The sequence below is a fragment of the Sebastes umbrosus genome, chromosome 11 (assembly GCF_015220745.1).
Source record: "Sebastes umbrosus isolate fSebUmb1 chromosome 11, fSebUmb1.pri, whole genome shotgun sequence".
Taxonomy (NCBI): domain Eukaryota; kingdom Metazoa; phylum Chordata; class Actinopteri; order Perciformes; family Sebastidae; genus Sebastes; species Sebastes umbrosus.
The window spans coordinates 14,305,133-14,327,707 of record NC_051279.1 but is presented as its reverse complement, the minus strand read 5'-3'; the positions used below and the strand labels follow the sequence as shown (position 1 = coordinate 14,327,707).

At 39.3% G+C, this 22,575-nt stretch overlaps 3 protein-coding genes across 5 annotated transcripts; 1 reads left to right on the top strand and 2 right to left on the bottom strand.

Annotated features, from left to right (window-relative positions):
* Positions 1-1,794: 1,794 nt before the first annotated feature.
* trpv6 (transient receptor potential cation channel, subfamily V, member 6) lies at positions 1,795-10,403 on the top strand. 2 transcript variants are annotated; one of them, XM_037785483.1, is made up of 17 exons: positions 1,795-1,884; positions 2,012-2,159; positions 2,278-2,375; positions 2,472-2,594; positions 3,972-4,112; positions 4,265-4,363; positions 4,506-4,681; positions 4,788-4,934; positions 5,034-5,113; positions 5,208-5,343; positions 6,594-6,680; positions 6,770-6,846; positions 6,931-7,096; positions 7,286-7,352; positions 7,449-7,717; positions 7,807-7,913; positions 9,846-10,113. In XM_037785483.1, the coding sequence occupies exons 2-17, from the start codon at positions 2,029-2,031 to the stop codon at positions 10,111-10,113; spliced, it is 2,172 nt and encodes a 723-aa protein (XP_037641411.1). In that variant the 5' UTR covers positions 1,795-1,884; positions 2,012-2,028. The 2 variants fall into 2 exon arrangements, with proteins under 2 accessions (XP_037641411.1, XP_037641412.1); XM_037785484.1 differs by lacking the exon at positions 1,795-1,884 and having other exon boundaries at positions 2,029-2,159; positions 9,846-10,403.
* Positions 10,404-16,050, bottom strand: si:dkey-26c10.5 (uncharacterized protein LOC563797 homolog). Of its 2 annotated transcripts, XM_037785536.1 has the most exons (7): positions 15,899-16,050; positions 15,527-15,625; positions 12,476-12,580; positions 12,072-12,200; positions 11,492-11,643; positions 11,274-11,371; positions 10,404-10,880 (listed from the first exon to the last, which is right to left on the bottom strand). In XM_037785536.1, exons 1-7 carry the CDS (start codon positions 15,984-15,986, stop codon positions 10,754-10,756), a joined length of 798 nt encoding a protein of 265 aa, XP_037641464.1. In that variant the 5' UTR covers positions 15,987-16,050; the 3' UTR covers positions 10,404-10,753. The 2 variants fall into 2 exon arrangements, with proteins under 2 accessions (XP_037641464.1, XP_037641465.1); XM_037785537.1 differs by lacking the exons at positions 15,527-15,625; positions 15,899-16,050 and adding an exon at positions 12,665-12,861.
* Positions 16,051-16,442: 392 nt separating this feature from the next.
* zgc:92606 (uncharacterized protein LOC100000242 homolog) lies at positions 16,443-21,279 on the bottom strand. The gene is made up of 5 exons (XM_037785547.1): positions 21,101-21,279; positions 18,854-18,943; positions 18,597-18,675; positions 17,729-17,847; positions 16,443-16,936 (listed from the first exon to the last, which is right to left on the bottom strand). The coding sequence occupies exons 2-5, from the start codon at positions 18,941-18,943 to the stop codon at positions 16,871-16,873; spliced, it is 354 nt and encodes a 117-aa protein (XP_037641475.1). The 5' UTR covers positions 21,101-21,279; the 3' UTR covers positions 16,443-16,870.
* Positions 21,280-22,575: the final 1,296 nt, after the last annotated feature.

Here is a 22,575-nt window from a genome sequence, read left to right as displayed (position 1 = left end):
GAAATCTCCATATCTGAAGGGCTGAAAACGGCATTTTCTGCCAATTTTGCATGAAAAATTAACGATTGATTGATCATCAAAATAGTTTGCATAGAGAACAGGTTGATATATTTATTATTACACTGGCAGATTTTTATCTAACTTTTTTGGACTCAATTCCAGACTTAAAATATCTGAACTTATTTCACCACTGAGAATATTTAATGCTGAATTATAGAGAAATATGAGAATTACTCACAAGATGTGGAATCTTCCATTTGATATCATTGTCCGGTCAGAAAAAAATTGCATTTTAAGATGATGTTTCTTCACAGAATCCAATTTAATGTCACTTTAAATGTGCAAAAAGAGGAAATTGAGATACATTGAGAGTATAAGAAGTTTAAAGTTCGTATTAGAGAAAGAGCTGTTTTAATAATGATAATTGAGCTCTATTGTGTGAAGTCACTCTGAATAAGAGCATCTGTCGACTGTCATAAAAGCACCAGAGTTGTCTGTAATAATTGTTTTCTGTGGTGTCCCGACTCAAATTAACAAAGTGTTGTGAAAGAACTGCAGCTACGTATGTCCAGAAACAGAAGACACACAAACCACAGAATCATGTTTTTATGGTGTTATTGTTTCTTTATAAAGACATTAACAGAGTGGAAACCACCAGTCTTTATGACACTGCTTAAAGATGGTGCTCTCCGTCTGGTAAACAGCTATTATCTCCACAATACTAAATGACGGCCACATCGGCAGCCATCATCAGGGCCTCCTATAGAGTCCTCCTAAACCCTGTTTATCCTGCGGCTGACCAGCCTGCCAGTCATGAGCTATATATGGTGCAGCAAAACACCTGCAACGCTACAGCCGAGATAACCAGAGATGTTGTAAAAGTTGACTGATTCAGCAGTTTACAAATGTGTGGATATTAAATCTGTGATTCGGGTTCAGTCGGTTGCTTTTTTTTTTTATCTCTCCTGGAATAAAGAATAAGTTCACAAAACAAAATTCAATGTAACATGAGCTTTGTTTTTCGCCTCCAGAGGAAAAGTGACGTGACGTTTTCAACCTCCAAATGATCATTATGGTCTTTGTAATGTGGCAATTACCGTGTTTGTGATCATTCCTGTTGACACATGAATGGTGCTCAACATGTTAAATCATTGTGAATGGAACTAGTTTGGCTCGGTGTTTGTACACGATGCAACATGTTGGAAAATCATACAGTTTCACCTGGAGAAATCTGCCTACTCATAATAGAACAGAAATAATGCAAGTTGGACAATCGTGCCTTAATGTCGGGTTTAAATTACAAACCCTGGCTCAGACGTCCAAGCTTGCAATTTCCAAACAGGTTTCCTTTAACGGTTCACTAGAAACAATGACCGCAATGTGTTGACTGTCATGATGTTGCAGATTTTTTATAGTGGCCATGCAGGTTTAGGTTCTAGTTGGTGGAATGCAGACAGGCCTGGTACTATAGCTGAGAGATATACTGGGATTAGACCATTGTCACTTCACTTTTAAGGTGACAGAGTACAGACAATAATTTCAGATCAGCATGATAAAGGAGTTCCCGGTCGAACGGCGAGTTGAACCTTAAAGCCCAACTTTCCCTGTGGGATTTGTGACCTGCGGTGAAAGTCTACCTGCTCATTACCGCCTCACTCTCTCTGTCTCACCTGTCCACTGTTCACTCATCCTCCCTCTCCAACCATTCATTCTCAGGCCCTCCACATGTCTCCTCCCTCACGGCTGGGGTCATATATAAGGTGATGCCACAGGGAGCTCACTTCTCCTCAGGGACATTTTTACAGGTGTTGTGTCCAACTTTGACAAGAGTGATATGACTGAGGATCACCAGAAGTTGAGGAGCGGCACTTTTATTGTTTAAGGGTAAGATTGAGACACTTGTTTTATTGTATTTTATTTTGAAAACAGTACAATGAATGAAATAATCCATGTCTTAATTCACTGCTTCTCTCTCCGTGTCCTCGTCTCACCTTTCATTTGTCTCCTCCAGTCGAACATCAGGTGTCAATGTCTCCGTCTATGGCCAGATCTGCTCCCAGCGAGCTCAACCACTGGTGGAGCCAACTGAGGTTTCGCCTCCAAAACAAGAAAGGATGGAACGAGATGTTGGATGAGACGTTTCTGCTCCACACCAAATAGTAAGAAATTCACCATTTTCCTCTGCCTCCAACAATTATGTCTAAATGAATCACATGCAGGTGTAAAGCCAAACCTGTTTAAATGTAATATGTGTTGTTTTTCTTCTGTCCTTCTCAGCATAAATGACATTCCTCTCTTCTACGCGGCTAAAAAGAACAGTGTTGGTTGCATCAAGAAGCTGCTGAGTTGTGCATCCACTAACATCTTTGAGAGAGGTAAAGGCCCTTTGCTGTGAACTGTGGCTGTTGTTATTTCAGGGTATAGGGCAGTGTCAGTTGTAATGTGTGAAACTGTATAACCCTGTCACTCAGGAGCTCTTGGTGAGACGGCGCTCCACGTTGCCGTGATGGCTGATAACCTGGACGCCGCTGTGGCTCTGATGGACGGAGCTCCTGAACTCATCAACGAGCCCATGACCTCCGAGCTTTTCCAAGGTTCAAACACATAAACTCTCAGACACAAGCACAAACACACATCATGCAGATTCATTGTACGTGTTCACTGGTAAACTTTATGGCTAGCAACAAAGAAAACGAAAAAGGACTTAATAGACAGACTCAGATAAGATGTTAGAGATAAAAAGCAAGAGGATCGATTGAAGTTTCATGCATTCATTCCCTTGTATTTTGTACAACATCATTAATCTGAATCTCAATATCTGTTATTAGTTTCAAATGAGGATATATTGCTCATTTTGTTTTCTGAGAATAGCAATAGCTATTTTAAAATGAAGAAACATTTGATGTGAATAGTTGCATTTAAGATTTATGAGGGATTATCTACATGTAAAGTTTAGGTTCGCCTCCGAAAATCAATTTATTATTTATTATAATTTTGAAATATGATAACTTATTACAAGACAGTAATTCACATAATTAGCAAAACTTGTGAGTTTTTTGGTGTAACTGACAGCAAGTAACAGCATCACAGCCAACAAATAACACAATAAAAGTTGCAACAACAAACCTTCACACAAAGTAGCTATTACTCAACTTTTACTCCAGTCAAACCACTTTCTCACTTCATATGAGTCAAAGTTTTAACACCTAAAATGTGAATTATTTACAAAAGTATCTGACCAATAAACACCATAAGCAACAATTTACAATAGTGAACTCTTAACAGCCTCTTCCTCCACTTTAAGAGAGTGAAACATGATTAAATTTGATGCACACATGATTGGACAGTCATGACGAAATGCAAGGATGGGCTCCGTAGCCAGTGATGGAAAGTAACTAAGTAAATTTACTCAAATACTGTACTTAAGGACAATTTTTTTAGTACTTTATTGCTGTTTTATGCTATTTTATACTTCTACTCCACTAAAGTTTAAAGGAAAACACTGTACTTTTTACTCTACTGCATTTATCTGACACTAAGGTAGATAAAATATGGTGAAGTGCCCCCTAAGGTGCCCTTCCAGTAGAATAAACGTGATGCAGTGAACTAACTGGTGCCCTTAAATGGAGAAAATGTGATGTAGTGCCATACAGGCTGTCATACAAGCTAGAAAACCTTCTGCGTTTTAAAAAAATGTTTAGCCCCTGCCCTCAGACAGCCTGAGTCCACCACTGATCTGACAGCTATATTTACCGTAGTGTAGTATAGTGTATTACTATGTTTACTTCAGTAAATGATTTGAATACTACAGCTAAGCAAGATAACTATTTGTTTTCTCATAAGGAACAGGACTATTGACAGCGAGACACACATTTAATGTTTAATATGAGCTACTCTTACACAACAGGTGAAACAGGTGAAATTAAAACCCGTATATTAACAGTGGACTGATGCACATTACTCTGTCTCAGGTGTTACTCCGCTCCACATCGCTGTGGTGAATCAGAACATCAATCTGGTTCATCACCTCATCAGTCGTGGCGGTGACGTGGCTACACCTCGAGTCACCGGTCTGTACTTCAGGAAGAGGATAGGAGGACTCATCTACTACGGTAAGTCAGCATGCTTACTGTAAAATGGGGTAATGGGGTGGCTGTGGCCACACTGAACCCAGAGTAGCTCCTAAATAATGTGTTTTATGTTTTATGTTTTTAAGAGACACAAAACAGATGGTGTTTTTCAAAAAGGTACATTTGGTCAACAGGTGAGCACATCCTGTCTTTTGCTGCGTGTGCTGGGAATGAGGACATTATCTCCATGGTGATCGATGCAGGGGCCAGCACCAGGGTCCAGGATTACCGTGGTATGTAATACGTCCTCTTGTAGCAGAGGTAGAGAAGACTACAACATTATTTTACATCTGTGTGATATTTAATTATTAATAGTCTCCTGTTCTTGTCTCTTGCCTACACGCTCTTTTTTGCATTCCCTTGTTTTCTGTCTAGGTAACACAGTGCTTCACATTTTGGTTCTGCAGCCCAACAAGACGATTGCGTGCCAGGCCATGGAACTGATTATGGCACGCGATGTAGAGCTGGACCAGTCAGTGCCACTCGACATGGTGCCCAACTACCGAGGCCTTACACCTTTTAAACTGGCTGCCAAAGAGGGAAACGTTGTGGTGAGTGATAAGAAGCCTGAGGAGGGGCTCAACCAACATGAAAAGGTGGAGCAGATTATTTCACTAATCCCATCCTCACTGCTGTGCTTCCCTCTGTCTCTCTCAGGCGTTTCAGCACCTAGTTAACAAAAGGCGTGTAGTTCAGTGGAGTCTGGGCCCTCTGACCTCTAACCTGTACGACCTGACAGAGATCGATTCATGGGCCGACAGCATGTCAGTGCTGGAGCTCATCGTGGGCAGTCACCAGAGAGAGGTACAACACAAGACGCACTGTCTTTTGGCAGTATAAATAATAACGTTGATAATAACGTTGATGTGATGTGAAGAAATTAAAACTAGTTTTGTTCTCCAGGGAAGAAGGATACTGGAGGTGACGCCCGTGAGGCAGCTGGTTAGTCTGAAGTGGAACCTGTATGGAAAACATTACTTCAGGTAAAGTTTGATGTCTGGAGTCAAATATCTGAACTGCACACATGTCCAGTCTTGTTTAACAGTATTTTTTCTCTCTCTCCCTTTCTTGTGTCAGGCTGCTGCTGTTTCTGTATCTCCTGTACATCGGGACCTTCACACTGTGTTGTGCATATCGCCCTCTGAAGGACGCTCCGGAGAACTACAGCGAGTCAGAGATGGACAAAACCATCCGGGTCCAGAAAACCCTCCAAGTGTGTAAATACATATATATATGATATTTCATTGTGACCACACAAAACCATGATATATTATATTTCATATATACAGGACTATAAACTCTGGTGGAATATAACTAAGTATATTTACTTAACTACTGTACTTAAGTACATTGTAGACTACTTGAGTACTTCCACTTTATGCTACTTTGTAATTTTTACTCCACTACATTTATTTCACAGCTATATAGAAAAATATAACAATATCTACCGGTACATACATACCTTAATTTGATACATTTAAACATTTTAATGAGTATACTTAAATTAATACAGGATTTTTACTTGTAATGGAGTATTTTATGGTATCGCTACTTTTACTTTAGGGTACAGTGTGTAGGATTTGGAAGCATCTAATGGTGAGGTTGCAGATTGCAACCAACTGAGTACCCTTCCGCTCACTCCACCCTTTCTAATACTGCGGTAACGTAGGGCCGCCGAGTGCTAAACCGTGGTAAAGCCGTTTGCCTCGCTCAGAGGTGATGGTCAGACAGCGGCTGGGGGTACCACAGTTTTGCACTCTGTGGCTCATGTTACTGCAGTTTCACAAGCGTGTCGGAGAACTACGGTGGCCTTCAGGTAACGTAAACATGTGAAAGGCTCTCTCTAGAGCCAGGGTTTGGTTTGTCCGTTCTGGGCTACTGTAGAAACATGGCGGAGCAACAAGGCGGACTCTGTGAAGAAGTCCCGCTCCCTATTCAGATATGAAGGGCTCATTCTAAGCTAACGAAAACACAACCATTCTTAGTTTCTGGTGATTATACACTAATGAAAATTTAGTTATGAATATTATATTACATTTCTGTTAATAGATCCCCAAAATACTACACACTGTTCCTTTAATTTTATACATTTTAATGATTATACTTTTATATTTTTACTCAAGTAAAAATTTGAATACAGGACTTTTACTTGTGAGTATTTTTATATTGAGGTATCGCTTCTTTTACTTAAGTAAAAGGTCTCAACACTTCATCCATCATTGGACCCCAAGAGGCACAAGAATCCTTGTTTTTGCATAAATATCCAGTCCTAATGATAAAATATGAAGTAAATCTAAAATCTAATCACACAAATACACAAAAAACTCTATTTTAGCTTATAGTTGAACTTTATCTGTTCATATATATACTATACTATAAATATCAAACTGTGCACTTGCATATGATACACACTCTAATAATAATGACCTTTTAATATTAATGCATCTATATTTCCTCTCTCAGGAGAGTTATGTGACACATGAGGACAGCCTGCGGCTGGCGGGCGAGATCATCAGCATCCTGGGAGCTTTTGTCATCCTGTTGCTGGAGGTGAATTTACGAAACATGCTTCATCTTCTTACATACTGATTATATGTATATTGCACTGCCTCATCCTCCTGCGTCCCCTCTTCCAACAGATCCCTGATATACTGAGAGTGGGGGCAAAGCGTTATTTTGGCCAGACAGCACTGGGAGGCCCCTTCCATGTTATCCTGTGAGTAGTAAACACATCTTAGCAGTATAATAAAGCAAACTGTTCAGCCTTTAACCTCTCTTTTGTTGTTGTTGTTTGGACCAGTATCAGCTATGCATGCCTGGTGGTGCTGCTGCTTGTGTTCAGAGCCACAGAGGTGCAGGGAGAGGCTGAGGTGATGGCGGTGTGCTTAGTCCTCGGCTGGAGCAACGTCATGTTCTTCGCCCGAGGTTTTGAAATGCTCGGCCCGTATGTCATCATGATACAGAAGGTGGGACTCAGACACAGTGGTGCATGATAAAGGAGCTCATGAATCATGTACAAATAGTAGTTTGTTCCACACACACACACCTGTACCTAAATGTTTTTGAAGCAGATGTATTCAGTTGTTGTTTTGGTTTTTGAGGTTCACTTATTTGTGTTTGCAGACTGACCTACCATGTGTCTCATTTCCCCCTAGATTATATTTGGAGACCTGACCAAGTTTATGTGGCTGAGTTTCATTGTTCTCATTGGTTTTTCCACCTGTGAGTATATTCTGGGCGACATGTACAAACAAGTATTTAACCCTCACGCAGCTCGTAAGAAGTAAGATGATTTAGACTTTTCTTCTGCTCCCTCAGCCCTGTGGATGGTGTATATGACCCAGGAGCCGGAGTCCATTCCTTCATACCGCTCCTTCCCCATCACCCTATTCTCCCAGTTTGAGCTCAGCGTGGGCCTCATAGATCTGCCCGTGGACCACACCATCTTCACCCCTCCGATCGTCCACGTGCTGCACTGCACCTTCTCTGTGGTCTCCTACATCCTCCTGCTAAATCTACTAATAGCCATGATGAGCGACACACACTGGAGGGTGGCCCAGGAGAGAGACGAGCTCTGGAGGACTCAGGTAACACACACAGACATCTAGAGACACAAACATGAACGCATAGACATCATCACGTCCGTGTGCATTACTACTCTCATGATGTTGTACAGGTGGTGGCCACAACTTTGATGCTGGAGAGGAAGCTGCCCCGCTGCTTGTGGCCTCGGCTCGGGGTCTGTGGGCTCAACTACGGTCTGAGGGAGCGCTGGTATCTCAGGTGAGACAGTACTGCAGTAACGGGGACAGAAACAAAAGCTCTAAAGCCCCTGAAAATGTGGTTTCAGATCAAAAAAGTGCAAAGTTACAAAGCCCAAAGTCCACACCAAAGGGAGTTACTCTCCCCCACAGAAACACCGCACCTCAACTGCCTGAAACGCCTTGATTCAAGTCCCGTCTTTTCTTCCGTAACACTGTGATGTCACCAAGTAACACATTTGCATAATACTTACCTACCCGCTAGTTTGGTAGGACCTCAAAGAGGAGTGAAGAGTGAAAAGAGGTGCTGTAGCACAGCCGGAATGAGAAAAGTAAAGCGTTTTTTTAACATTAAAGCATGTAAACATGTTCTAGTAGAAACCCAAATACAAGTATGCACCTGAAAATAAGTATGATATGTCCTCTTTAAGAGGTCAACACTCTGTTTCAAATCTGCTTCATCAGGACTGTGTGGATGTGGTCTGATTTAATGACAGTGACCTCACTGGAACACAGACATATACTGTATGACCTCACCTTTTTCCCAACTGAGTCCCGTCCACTTCGAACCATCGAGAAGAGCACAGTCAAAACACTCTCGTGAAACAACCAAAACTGTCCGAACTTTGGTAGGAATAAAGTGTCCATGTGCAGGCTGTTCTCATATGTTCGTAGCTATACATTCGCAAAGTAATGCACTGTAATTCATATACATCCCACGAAATCATTTCAGATTTAATCCACATAATTGTGAACCAGGAAGTATAAAGAGTGACAAATGCCGCATAGGGAGGAGGTCGTGGTGGGTCAAAAAACACCAGACTTTCGCCAGGAGACTGTGTTCGTACATGTGTGAAACCAGAAGTCAACATTGATTTATTTGTCACATAACTTCCGTACTTAAGTTACGTCACTTTCGTAGTAATTTTAACCCGAAACACAATCTTTTCCTAAACCTAACTAAGTAGTTTTGTTGCCTAAACCTAAACCAAAAACTCTCCTTTGAAGACGGAAGTTTATTTTGAGTTGGAGTGGAAATTGACATGTGCGTCACATGTTGCTGGACATTCGTAGGAAAACGCACAGAAAATGAGGAATCATTTTTCAGAAGATATCATACCTACCATTGTATGAGGATAAGTTGCGATGAGAGACCCCAGTAGCCATCCTAAGAAGCTGAAAGATAAAAGGTTGTCAGGGCCTTTAATCTCGCCAAAAACACCCTTCACTTAAATAGCAAATATTGCATCTGGATAATTTACGTGCAGTGACATCAAAAGACTTGTTTTAGTCTTCCTATTTTTGCTCAACATAATCATCCAGAGAGAATTGTGTCCACTGACCACAACCTAAGTAGTCTTTAATGCAGCCACAAGTCATGTTGTGCTGTGAGTAAGAAGCACAACTTTCACTCTCACAGATCTATTATTATCATACCTCCTCCACCTGCGTACGGACTACAACAGCTTCACACATGCTATAATATCATGTGAGTTATCAAAAAGGCGTGTTAAAGGGGCACTTCACTGATTTTACATATTAGTTTACTACTCATGGGGAGTAATAATCAGCCTGTGAGGTCTTCTGCGGCTGTGGAGGAGCTTTGTCAAGTCTGAGAAAGTCTAACAAAAGACGCTATCGAGCTGCGTAATGGGAAACGTAGTCATCTCTGGAGTTAAACACATGCTTGATGTTCATACTTTGTTTCTTGAGTCCTCAAAGTGCAATACTAAATTACTACAGCGCCCATTTAAACATCATGATAATAGTTTATATAGTGAGTGTGTAGGCCCAGCAGCAATTTTGGCTCACTGGAGTGGCTGTGACACTAAATAGAATGGGCCATGATTAATTTGATCAATTACACCTGGGTTTAACCTGCAACCACATGTCAAAATGGCAAAAGGGACTATTGTCCTTGAAGCAACTCTAACTGCTGTTTCACTCTTTGCAGGGTTGAGGACAGAAACGACCCAATGTTGCAAAAGATGCGGCGTTACGTCAAGGCTTTCTCCAAAGACGAAGAAAAGGAGGGACTGGAGGAGAAGACTGACTCGATAAAGGGGTCCATCTCAGGAACCCCAAAGCTCCGACCTAAAATCAGAGGAGCGTTCAACAACAGGAGGTCTCTGACGGGGTGGCAGATGATTCGTCACAGCGCTTTCGGTTTGGAGATGGAGCCGGAAGGGCCGGAGGAGGACCGGGACATTAAATATGTTTAGGAGGAGATTTTGTGTGCAGTCTCCGAGGCCTTCCAGTCCTGAACATATGAAGTACACGTAAAGTGTCGACGAACAAACTTGCAAGACGTGGACTCAACCGACTCAATCTGCCTTTATTATATTCAACGGTGCAATTATTCCTGCAGTATTATGCTATAGAAAAAAGTGTGTTATTTTTATAGCTATATAAAACATGTGTAGCAGTAATATATGCTAAGCTAAAACAAAGTGAAACGTAGACATTATTGTGTATTTGTTTTTATATGAGAATAAAACCTTGTTGAAACAAATTTAGTGATCCTCGTTTATTTAAAAGTCAGACAGCAGGATAAAGAATCATACAGTATATAACAGTGACGTATCCTGAGTTATTACTACTTTTACTGTAAGCAAAATGTGACATGTTAAAAATACAAATTAGACAACACAATGAAAAATATAATATATGATATATAATAAACAGCTCTTCAAGCAGTAAATATAAAACTATAATCTACAAAGCTTCATTATCTTTCTTTGCTGGATATCACTGATTGAAGTGGAAAGAGATATGATTTGAAATGTTATGGTGGAGTTGATGCTCATTGATAGAGGATTGGTTTGTTCATTATTCTGTTAAAACAAAAAGAGACAGATGGTGTCAGAGCTCCATCTGACAGATGAAGTAGGAGTAGCCTTCGCAGGAAGCTCTGATCCAGTTCTTCTCAGGTGGTTGTCCGCTGCTAAGGAGCCCACAATCCCCCTGTGAGCCACCTTCTTTCCAGTAACTGCAAACAAAGAAAAGAATATTGACTATTATATTGTAATCATTGTGGTTATTTGTTTTTAGTGAAGCGTTATCGTGTTCCCTTCTGCTCTGAGGTTACTGGTGCCTTCAAATGGGGTTGTGTTTACTGTGTTTAAGAGATGAACTTCCCCCTCTTGTGGTATTCACAACCTCGTAAGTGGAACGTTTCTGAAAGCTCTGAGTTCACGTCTTGTGACATGTTTGCTGACATTGTGAGAAATATTTACATCTAACCCACCGTTACGGAATCAGATAATTTAGATAGATACGTAGATAGATGGATAGATGGATGGATAGATAGATAGATAGATAGATAGATAGATAGATAGATAGATAGCTGAGATGATCCGTCGATTCATCAATCATTCATCACCTCTCTCTCAGCAGAGTGTTGTTGACCCAGGTCCATGTGGCTCCTTCGTGTTTCAGCCCGATCCAGTATTTCATTTTCCCTTCTTTAGTCAGAAAATTCTGGAAGAGAGAGAGCACCTTCGACGTTTAAAAAAACACATACTGTGCAAATTATCACCATTTTGAATGAACTGCATGGTTAAACTTCATGGTCAGGGAAGTTAGTGATATGAGATCCACCTGAAGGCTCCGGCTGCTAACAACAGCCAGAGATCCTCCTCTGGCGGAGCAGTTCCTCTGGCTCTCGTCCCAGCTCAGCCTCGTGGTGGACAGGTAAAAACACGACCGGCCAAAAATCCGCCACCCGTGAGGGCACTGCTGACAGCCTCGACCTGGGAGGAGAGAGGAAAACAAAAGGTCACTCCGTAAATGTGGACAAAATTGTACAAATAATGAAGCAAACCTAAAGCTTTCCTTATTTTTTGCCCATATTTTGTGCACACATGCGTGTACTTTTGAATGTATTTGTGTCCGTGTGTAATCACATAGCATTTTTTTTGTCAAAGAGGAAACAATAAAGCCGATTTAAGTCAGCAGATTCTTGGTTAAAATTAAATAAAACATTCTCAGTTCTCTAAAAACAAGCACATGAACTAACTTCCTCTGTTTAAAAAAAAATATTTGGGCAACTGTGAAAGCAGAACCGTCACCAGAAACATGGCCATTTAGAAAGTGTCATTTGTTTTTCTTTTGATTCTTTGATTTCTTTGCTTCTTTGGCTTGTGCAAGGTTGCCTTGTTCCACCTGGCATCACACTCACGTTGGGCTTGAGTGCTGGGGAAGAGTGCCAGGCACTGCTCGTGGCTGCACGTTGGATCAAATGGAGGACTTCTCCCGTCTGCTGCTGTAGTTTCCTCTCTCGCCGGGCAGATGGTGGAGCCAGTTTGGACTAGAAAACAGAGCCCAGTGGGAGGAGTTGTGAGGGAAAAGAATGATGCCCACAGGCAGCAGCAGTGCAATCGGATACACTTTATATTCAACGTCTGTTGTTATGAGCAAAAATAGAACAAAAGCAAAGTGATCCTAACTCCTATTTTCTTTTATTTCTGCACTGCCAGTGAAACTACAATCCTTTCATAATCTGTTTTGGTGTTACAAACATAATCCAGCCTGTAGTTGTTTGCTTTTACAGTGCAGACACGATCCATGGCTGCAGATACTCACGTTTCACACTGAGGATAATGACGAGCAGCAGCAGGATCAGGCACATTATGGTGAGGAATAAACACGCAGCACGGTACAGACGTGTGTTTCCCTCCGTCGGTTTGTCTGAGGGGAAGGAAGACATCATCAGCCTGATGTTAGAGAGATAGTTGAGCACAAACACAAAGCAGCATTAAGGCTCTGGCCTACCTTTATCCTCCTCCAGTTCAACAGATAACTTGGACTCCGGTGACAAGTTTTCACCGGCTTCATCTTTTTTCTCCTCGCCATAACTGCGACAGAATTTGATATACATCGAGAAAAGTGTCCTGGGATTTGTGATGGAGCTTGTTTACCCTCCGTCTGTCTGTCCTGCTGACTCACATCTGAGTGCAGTTTTAAGACGCCCCCCCCTCGTCCTCCTCCTCCTCCCTTGTCTCGTCGCCATAGCAACGTGACCTTCACTGATTCCTGAATTATTCATGGAGCACACAGTGTTCGACTTGTCCTTCAGTTTCCAAAACTTTTACTGTGTGTCCCTCCCTTTAAGAATGAGAGAGAGACAGACAGTGACAGATACTGTAGTTCCTGGAGACGTTGTGCTCCAAAACAACAGATAGGAATTTGCTTCTGGAGGTCATTTCCGATGATTGTTTGTGTCGAACACATTTTACAGACAGAACATACAGTAATCACTGATACTGAAACTTTAAATATGTGATTAAAGTACAGGATGTTTTGTAGCAGCAGAGACAAACCAGCCTTCAAACCACAACATTCTTGTAGCCGATTGAACCTCACTAGAACATTTCCCTCCCTCCTGAAAAGTCCAGTCTGCTCTGATTGGTCAGCCAGCCCACTCTGTTGTGATTGGTCAACCGAACCAAGCTCTTCGTCCTCGACTCCAGCTTTGCTCTAACGTTGTTTGAGGACGTGGCCAAACTAGCCGCTAAGCAGTTATTATGCAAATGTGTTACTTGGTGACATCACCATATTACGTAAGAAAAGGCTGCTCTTGAATCAAGGTGTTTCAGGCTTTCTTTAAAGAAAAGATAATACATTGTGATGCAGTAGCTTTAGTGCGCTTCATTTACTTTATTTAATGTGATAATCAGTATTAGAATTAGAGGCTTGTCGTTCAAAACAGTGACACTGCTGTGCTATTTCGCCACATCACCGCCTTCTTTCTTTTGAGACCTTTTTAATGGCAGACATTTTGACATGTCATTATAGGAAAAGCATAGGTGTGTTCAATAACATTAATGATAGCTGTGGATGACTCACTGGAAAGGCTTACTGGGAACTGAGCCAGCGTTAATGTTATCAATTTCACCTGTGATTTTCCTACTATGTCAAGTCAAAATATCTGCTGTGAAAAAGGTCCATTGGTGCAATATCACAGAACAAAAGAGATACTGTAAAACAGACGGTGGATAAAGACATGAAGTCGGGGAAAAAAACGCTGACATTGAACAAAAGTGAGGGAAGTTCATCGAGCTCATGTGCAAAATAAATTATGTCGCTGTTTTCTAACAAAGCATGATAGACAGACTTGTGTATAGTGCAACACGTATTGTTATATTACAGATATACTCACATATATAATTAAGAGTTTGCTCTCTAGATGGAAAATAACTGTTTGTTAATTCAGAAAAATGTTTACTCCCATCCTCACAAAAACTTTTAAAGCATCAGAAAACATAAATAAATTGTATTAGTCTGTGTATAAAATTAAAAAATGTTTTTGCAGTAACATTATTATTATAGATATCTACTTGTAAATATTTGGTAATAGTAATTTCGATTACATTTTCACCCTGTCCACATTCAAATCTGTAGGGGCAAATTATCATCTTACTTGAAATAAATAAATAATTACATTTGAAAAACAGATATGAGAAAACAATGATTAATCAATGATTACTTACTTACTACCAGAGCTTCTATTGATTGAAAGAAAATTAATTGTTAACAAATTTCATATTTAATTAATCTTTTGAGAAATTTTAAGCACAAATGCCAGAAATTCATTGGTTTCAATTTCTCAAAAGTTTTCTTGCTCTTCTGTGATGGTGAACTTTACAAATTTGGCTTTTGGACGGTTTTTGGGTCAATTTAGGCTCTGGGAAATTGTGGTGGGCATTTTTCAGTATTTTCTAACTTTATATAGACCTTACAATTAATTGATTAACCGAAGAAATAATCAGCAGATTAATTGATAATAAAAATAATCATTAGTTGAAGCCCTACTTACAATACCGTGATGCAAATGAACAGTAATAATATTTTTTTTACAATAATATTAAAATTGTGACGGAAGAAAGATTTTTTTTTTAATTTGTGAAAATTTAAGGATTTTGTTGTTTTTCTGAAATAATTTAAAATAAGCCCTTGTAGAGATAGCATTGATGTTTTGAAAATTATGTGGTAAAAATATGTACAATTTTCCTTGATATCCCTATTTTATGGTTATATAATACAGAAAAAATAACTAAACATATTATTAAAGCTTTTTTTAAGATGGCTGGATTCTTTACAGGAAAAGAAAATGTGTTGGAAGTTAACAATGACGTTTAAGTAAGTCTCTCGAGCATTATTAAGAGTCAAACGTTATTATCACTGTAATGAACATGATATAGGCGAACCCTTTTTCACAGAACTGCAGAATTGCTGTTGTGGAAATGTCACAACTTTGCTTCTGCTTTCTTTTTTGTTTGTATCTGTTTTCTGAGAAACACTCACGTAATCTCATAAACTGCAGGGTTCTTTTTATGTACAGTAACAAAAATACCATAATGATGAAAACACATCCGTGATTACTCAGAAATGTAGGGAAGTTGATGCAGCGCCCTGATATGTTTGTTTGTTTTACTTCAAATTGAAATTTAGTGTGTGGATAAAATGATGAAGCCGTGTTAAAACAAAATGTGTTATGGATGACCAATGAAGACCGTGAAATTATTTTCAAAAGGACAGGCAGGTATGCTTAACGGCATGCTGAAACATGCTGTCTTTGGGCGTTTCAGCTATTCATTATACAAAGGACAAATACATTTTATTATAGAAGTGTACCTGCTCTTGTTTTAACCGGATCACCAGCATACAAAGCTTCTGAATAGATGTCATCAGATGGACTTTGTAGTTTAGAATAGTGGTCTGGTTCTGCTTCCTCTAAAGTCAGACAAAAATACAGACAGACACAACTTAACAGACGCAAACCATTTGGACATTTGCTTCTAAATATTAAATGCATTGTAAACTAAAATAGAAAATAGAATCACTTAATACTAGCAATTTTTTAGAGTATTTCATTAAACGTTTTGGAAATATGTCATAAAAAAACACTCCAATACAGTGCATAAAACATTTTCAGTTCTACATATATAAGCTTGTGTTTTGTATTCTTATTATCAAGTGTCCCTGATTTAATAAAATGTCTTGTACCTTCAATTTTGACCTCCACCTTCGGTACACTTGCTCCTTCATATTCTTCGTTTCTTTCCCCCTCTTTGGTGATGTCCTGCAGCTCCATGGCACCTCGCTTCTGTTTCTCTAACTTTCGATTTGCCGGGGAAGTCTTTCAGACTCGACTAGTCATCTGACAACTGAGTTATGTAACCTTTTGTCACGCACACAAATGAGGATGAAATGCCTGTTTCAATGTGTCAAGATGTAATTTTTATTTTAGTTTGGAGAAATAAAAACCCACAAACACTCCCAGACCTAAAAGTGTCCAGTATGACTCATATAATCGGTAAAGACGGAAATCTCTTTGTGTTTCCTCGAAACTACATAAATATAGTGTAAAAGTTGATCTAGGGAAAGGCACTTGTGCGTGAATATTGTCTCAGTGTGCTTTTTAAGCATTATATTGTGTGATTCAAAAGGTGTAACTCTATACTATCTATATTCATTTCCGTCTTTTTCTATTGACATCTAAAACCCCGGGTGTGGCAGAGGGAGATACAGAAACATACAGAAACAGAAATGTGTGCATTTTCATCTTTATTTTTCCACAAAAGTTTATGATATTAATTTACAAAAAAAAAAATATTTGCATTAAATACAGATGACTGAGAAAGATTACGAGAGCTCTCATCATAATTTCAATAACTTGCTTTTTAAGTGCATTCATTCTTTCTTTTCACCCCTTCCCCTTTCACCAAGTAAGGAATCAACATAACTTGAAGTGTACTGTTATGCAATACGCTCACCCCGAAATACTGACGGAGGTAAACCCTACGAGCGACCCCTCTGCCTTGTGCGAAGCCTTCCTTCCACCATGTAGTTACTTATCAAACCTAATATAGAGGATAATAGTGGTTTGGAGCATTACAAACAGCCTTAACTCATCATACAGTCTCACTTTGTCTCCTCTCATTCTCTCTTTGTCTCTCTCCAGTCTTTTGTCCTCCCTCAGGCACCGTAGACGCTCTCATTACTGTAGGTCATGTAGAGAAACAGGTCCTCCTCATGGTGCTCCTGGAACACAACAACAAAGAAAGAGAAAAATGAGCATAACAAGTGTACTTGAGAGTGTGTGCACATGGGCTGACCCACCCACACAAACTACATAAAACTGCTCTAGAAGCTAAACTAAAGCACTATTTTGGACATGATAAATGCATTTATCTGTCAGCTTCATTTGATTACTTGGAATACAAAGCTTTTTAACAAATTAATATCCAAAAAATACCTCTAAACGCTGGCTTTATATCTTGTTAGCCTTTACCAAAATATCAAAATACACAAAAACTGTTTTTTTTGGTACGCAACAAACTACTGGTTTCACTTTCCGAATGACAATGTGCCAATAATCTGGTCTGGGTTTTTTTTTATGTGCATGGTGTTACTGGCAGGCTATTCCTGAGGTCAGGAAATGCGAAGCAACGTCGCCGCCTAAGCAGGTCTGTCTACCCTGGAAGACATTTTTGGTGTGATGTGTCAAGAGGGGAAGGGTGAAACATGTTTGGGTGTAACCTGAAACTGCATTTACGTAGCTCTGAGCAAGCATTTATTTTGTATTATTATTTATTTATTTATTTATTATGATTATTATTTTATTTATTCATGTTTTATGTATTGGAGTATTAATTATTATTACTACCTGGTCAAAGAGTGCATATTTATTTGTGTCATGTTAAAATTCAATAAAAAATATTGAAAAAAAGAGAAGAGGACAGTGATCTGCAAATGTGGGTAAATATGTTTGTACTGGTGGTGGGTGTTGGGGAGGATTCTCATGTGGACATGTGTCTGGATGGGTGCAGTTACCTCATATACAGCAGAGAGAGGGGAGCTGGATGGGGGAAGGGAGTTGTTGACGAAGAAGAAGAGTGCCTCCTCCGGTCTCAAAGACACACGCTGACGGATCAGGAAGCACAACTGGCCCACTAAAAAAAGGAAGGAAAGAGAGAGCACGAGATGGTCAGCAAGGGTCATTTCAAGAGTAAGAAAACAAGTGTGGGATATTGCGAGGTCACTGGTCAGTCTTGAGACAGAAAACAAAACAGGTGTACTACGAAGAGAACCAATACCAGATTCATTCATAAAGACCAAAAAAGCTGTAAACAACAATTTGCACTGAAACTAGCTGGTACTAGTACTAGCCTGGATCCCGTAGAGTTTCACTTTGCAGCATATTGTCTGGCTATCCAACGTGGCTTTTCACAGCAGACATTTTGACTTGTCATAGCAGGAATGTGCAAGTGAAAATGAATAACCTTAAAGGTGGCTCAGATTCCAGTAAGCCATGACAGTGATGCACATTACAGGGTTAGGTTAGACGAGGTTACACCTAGTGGAATGGGCTTTTCCTGCTATGTGTCTGCCGTAAAAACGTTTCTACATTCAGAGCTGGAGAAAAAGGCAGGCAGATTAGTGTCAACCGCAGTTTGCCACCTGCATCACTGACAGCGACTGACTGATCCGTCCAGGTTTGGATGGTGCTTCAGCAGCACGTTAGCCGGCCGTCCAAACTGGAATTAGTCTCGTCCAATCACAGGTGCCTTGTGTAACCGATAAATCAGCCAGCACAACATATCGAACACCTGTGAGATTGGGCTAGCTTGTGTGATTGTTAGATGTGTTGAGAGAATAAAACTGAGCTTTTGAAATTTTTGAATGTGTTCATGTGTTTCACCTGTTAAATCTGACGGCACTAGGTATTTCTTCTTGTCCAGTTCAGGAGCTCGTGACCTGGTGGCCTTCTCCACAATGATCTGGTTAAAAAGACCCAAGAGTAATCAGTCATCACTAACAGAGAGAGAGTGTGTTCATGTGCCAAAAACAACAAACAATAAATTCTCACTACTTTACAGTTGAGATGAGTTAACGTCCTAAGCCAGTTTAATTGGTCACTAGCATTAAATGTAACATGTTATTAGGTGTCATACTGACCGGTATCTTGTCAGGATGCTTGGCCCGAACTCTCTCTCCCTCTGCTCTCCTCACCTCTAGTGGTACTGAGCGCTGGTACTGACTGGCCATCTGAAAACAACACAAGGAAACATGAAGTCCCTCACAATAGCATTATTTACCAAGCGGACAAAGGAGATGGAGCACTGGCTGACTTCACTGACCAGTGCACTCAGACAACAAGTGATATTGACCGCCTAAAGAGCACAGCATTGTTTATTGCAAGATGAGATGCAGGCCTCTTTTAATCAAGTGTTTTGTGGAGGAGGTATTAGGGATGGGTCTATCTCGGAACCCATCAGCTATCAATCTAACAACGATTTATATTCACATATGTATGCAAATATCTGTTTATAGAGATAACGCGTGGGTGGTATGATGAAATGCTGTACATTTGTTGCTTTAAGAGATGTTCCATTATTGTTTACACAAATGTAGCTATCTCTATATCTGGTTGTATTTAGCCATTATGGGCAGGTTTGCAAATCAATGAGAAGGACTGCTTTAATACCTATTTAAGTAATGTTGTTTAAATTTATTTAATTCATTATTTTTTGTTGATTGATTCAACTGCCTGATTCAATCAATTAACTACGAGTTTCAGTTTTAGTATAATTGTGCAAGACTGCTTTATGGCATTTTTTGGATTGAAAGGATTTTTGCGTCAGTGTGAATAACCTTGATTTTTCAAGCAATAATCAATTAATCAATTGTGTCAATTGGCAGAAAAATAATCTGCAATTATCTTGATAATTTCAGTTAAGTCATTTTTAAATAAAAAATAGTGGGGGAAAAAGCAAAAATATTCTCTGATTCCAGCTTCTCAAAAGAAAATTGATTTGCTGCTTTTCCTTGTTATTATAGCAATTTGAATTGATCTTTCTATCTTTGTGGTTTGGATTTTCGGTCGAACAAAACTAAACATTTGAAGACATTACAGTCGGCTATGGCAGGGGTCAGCAACCTGCAGCTCCGGAGCCACATACAGCTCTTTAGTTCCTCTCCAGTGGAAAAATGGAAATTAATAACTGTTTTTAGTTTACATTTTCATTTGTATTTATCATTGTTGTAGGTCTATGATACGATGGAGCATTAGTGCCACATTGAGGGAAAAAAATAAATCTGAGATTTTGAGAATAAAGTCATAATAATACGAGAAAAAAAAGTCGTAATACTGTGATAATAAAGTCATAAGTTTACCAGAAAAAAGTTGTAATGTGAAAATAAAGTCAGAATATTATAAAGTAGTACTTTTACGTGTTATTTTCTTTTTTTCTCGTCAAGTTAAGACTTTATTCTCGTAATAATATGACTTTATTCTCGTAATATTCCGATTTTTTTCTCGTAATATTATGACTTTATTCTGTGAATCTCAGATGTTTTTCCCCTCAATGTGGCCCTAATACTCAGTATTACATTTTCTCTCTGGCCCTCAATGCATTAGATTTATATACTTTATACTTAGACTATAAACTGTGTTACCTTCATCACTATGCTCAAATGTTTTGCGGCTCCAGACAGATTTTTTTTTTCTCCTAAAATGTCTCTTTCGATAGTAAAGGCTGTTGACCCCTAGACTAGGAGAAGTTGTGACAGGCATTATTTCCACATCATTTACTGGATTGGCCCCAAAAACAGATAATCTAATCTGGTTATTTTATCAATTGATTCTCAATTAAAATATCCTGAGAATATACAGTAACCTATGTAACGAATATATATAGTTATATTGACATAATATAAAACGTATATAGCGTAACTGAAGAAGGGAGCCTTAGTAAACAACAGTATGACCACAGCTCTCTGTTTACAACTGAGCTGGCCAGCTGTGGGTGGAGTAAACAACGGTATCATGAGGTAGGGAGTGTGAAGCTATAACGATGAAAACACTAATGCACACAATACCCCTCCATAAACAGCCACCACACTTCTTCTTCTCCTCCTCTCTGGTTGTGTGGGTTGTTGTTGTGGTCACGGGTTCATGGTGGATTCATGAAGTGACGCCACGTCACTTGTCACAACAACAGCACAGTAGATCAGCTAACCTTCATTTCAGACTGATACAGACAACTACCACACTAACTAAACGATTAACTAACTTCCCACGTCTCTACGTGTATAGTATAACATGTAAAGGATGTGTTTTTATGGCTAAGTGTCTGAAATTAGCTGTTTGTGGTGCTAGCTAGCTGATGCTAACATCTAACGGATACGTTTCTGTTTACATACCTTTAAAAAACACAAAACACAAGCGTCACTCAAAACACGACAAATCCAGATTTACTCCAATGCTTCCTTGTGTGGTTAAGATTCTTAATAACGCTCTGGTTGATAATTATTATCTTAAAAAGACGAGTTCAAAGATGTCGGACTGGTCTGCTGCTGAACGACAACAACAAACCCTGCCCCGCCCATCACATCCTGTGACCAATCAGAGACGAGTATGTAGATTGACAGCTGGATGTGTCCAATCAGAGGGAAGCAGAGGCAGATTTGCAGCGTGTTGATTGGATGAGCGCTACCCCTTGTTGTCGCCCTATGGGGTCACGCCCACACGGACACGCCTCAGACAGGCTACGTGCATGACGTGCTCTGTTCTCTTTCTGCTGTAAACAACAGCTCGAGCAGGACACATGGCAGTAATCACGTGCGACTCACTATGTAGCAGGCTGTTCTAAGATATATATATATATTTTAAACAGAGTTTATTTCTGAATTTTGATAATACAACTCTGACAATCCATTACACAAACATGTTTGGACTGATAGATATCCCACCCACCCCCCACCCATGAAAATACCTAGAGGGCACTCAAAAAAAAACAAGTGTACAAAAATAAATATAAATAAATAGATAAATAAATAAAATAAAATAAATAAACATAAATCATGCTAAATTGTTAGAGGTCTAGGACAGTACACCCTATCATCTAGGGCACTGACATGCATAAAACAAGCACAGGAGTTAAGCCGAAGAGTTGAACACAAAGACAAATCAGTCGTTTGAAATATTCCTGGTCAAATATATACACACATATCCTTTATCCATATATATATATATATGTATATATATATATATATATATATATACGCACATACATCAAACTTTAATCAGCCACAAAGTTATCTGAGTCTAAGAAATCAACACGACTAAGAAAAGGTTGCCAAATCAATGAAAACTTGTCGGCTGACCCCTTAATAGTATACTGGATTTTCTCCAACTTAATAAAATATAACATATCTCTAAGCCATTGTGCAAATATTGGAGGGATGCAATCTTTCCATCTAATCAAAATTTGTCGTCTGACCACCAGCGTAGCAAAAGATAAAAGGTTTAGTTTATTGTTGTTTAAAGTGAGATTTTGTGGCTGTTTTAATATTTAATAGCTAGACTGGATATTCATTAGAGATATCCGCAACATCATTTTGCCTTGGTCAAAACTCTAATTCAAGATATCTGTAGTTTTATTTTGCTTAGGCAAAACTCTAATATTAGATATCTGTAATTACATTTTGACTAGTAAGATTCAAACAACTTTTGCCACTCATGTGGATGGGGTTTCTCATTACAGAATTCTGACTAGTCACAATGTAATTACGACTAGTCAAAATTAGGTTGTAGATATCTCTAATGTTAATTCCGGATAGTCAAGCTTAGCTATTAAATGTTATAACGGCTTGCCATAACTCACAGCAAATTAGCT

What these genes read in the sequence shown, in the direction of transcription:
- trpv6 (XM_037785484.1), top strand. Translation starts at nt 2,029, where the DNA reads ATGTCTCCGTCTATGGCCAGATCTGCTCCCAGCGAGCTCAACCACTGG. An exon ending in AGGAGGACTCATCTACTACG is followed by an intron (nt 4,113 to 4,264) that starts GTAAGTCAGCAT and finishes TTTGGTCAACAG; the next exon opens with GTGAGCACATCCTGTCTTTT. An exon ending in AGGGAGCGCTGGTATCTCAG is followed by an intron (nt 7,914 to 9,845) that starts GTGAGACAGTAC and finishes CACTCTTTGCAG; the next exon opens with GGTTGAGGACAGAAACGACC.
- si:dkey-26c10.5 (XM_037785536.1), bottom strand. Translation starts at nt 15,986, where the DNA reads ATGGAGCTGCAGGACATCACCAAAGAGGGGGAAAGAAACGAAGAATAT. An exon ending in GGTGGAGGTCAAAATTGAAG is followed by an intron (nt 15,626 to 15,898) that starts GTACAAGACATT and finishes GTCTGACTTTAG; the next exon opens with AGGAAGCAGAACCAGACCAC. An exon ending in CATTATCCTCAGTGTGAAAC is followed by an intron (nt 12,201 to 12,475) that starts GTGAGTATCTGC and finishes TCTGTTTTCTAG; the next exon opens with TCCAAACTGGCTCCACCATC.
- zgc:92606 (XM_037785547.1), bottom strand. Translation starts at nt 18,943, where the DNA reads ATGGCCAGTCAGTACCAGCGCTCAGTACCACTAGAGGTGAGGAGAGCA. An exon ending in AGCATCCTGACAAGATACCG is followed by an intron (nt 18,676 to 18,853) that starts GTCAGTATGACA and finishes CTTTTTAACCAG; the next exon opens with ATCATTGTGGAGAAGGCCAC. An exon ending in CTCTCTCTGCTGTATATGAG is followed by an intron (nt 16,937 to 17,728) that starts GTAACTGCACCC and finishes GTTGTGTTCCAG; the next exon opens with GAGCACCATGAGGAGGACCT.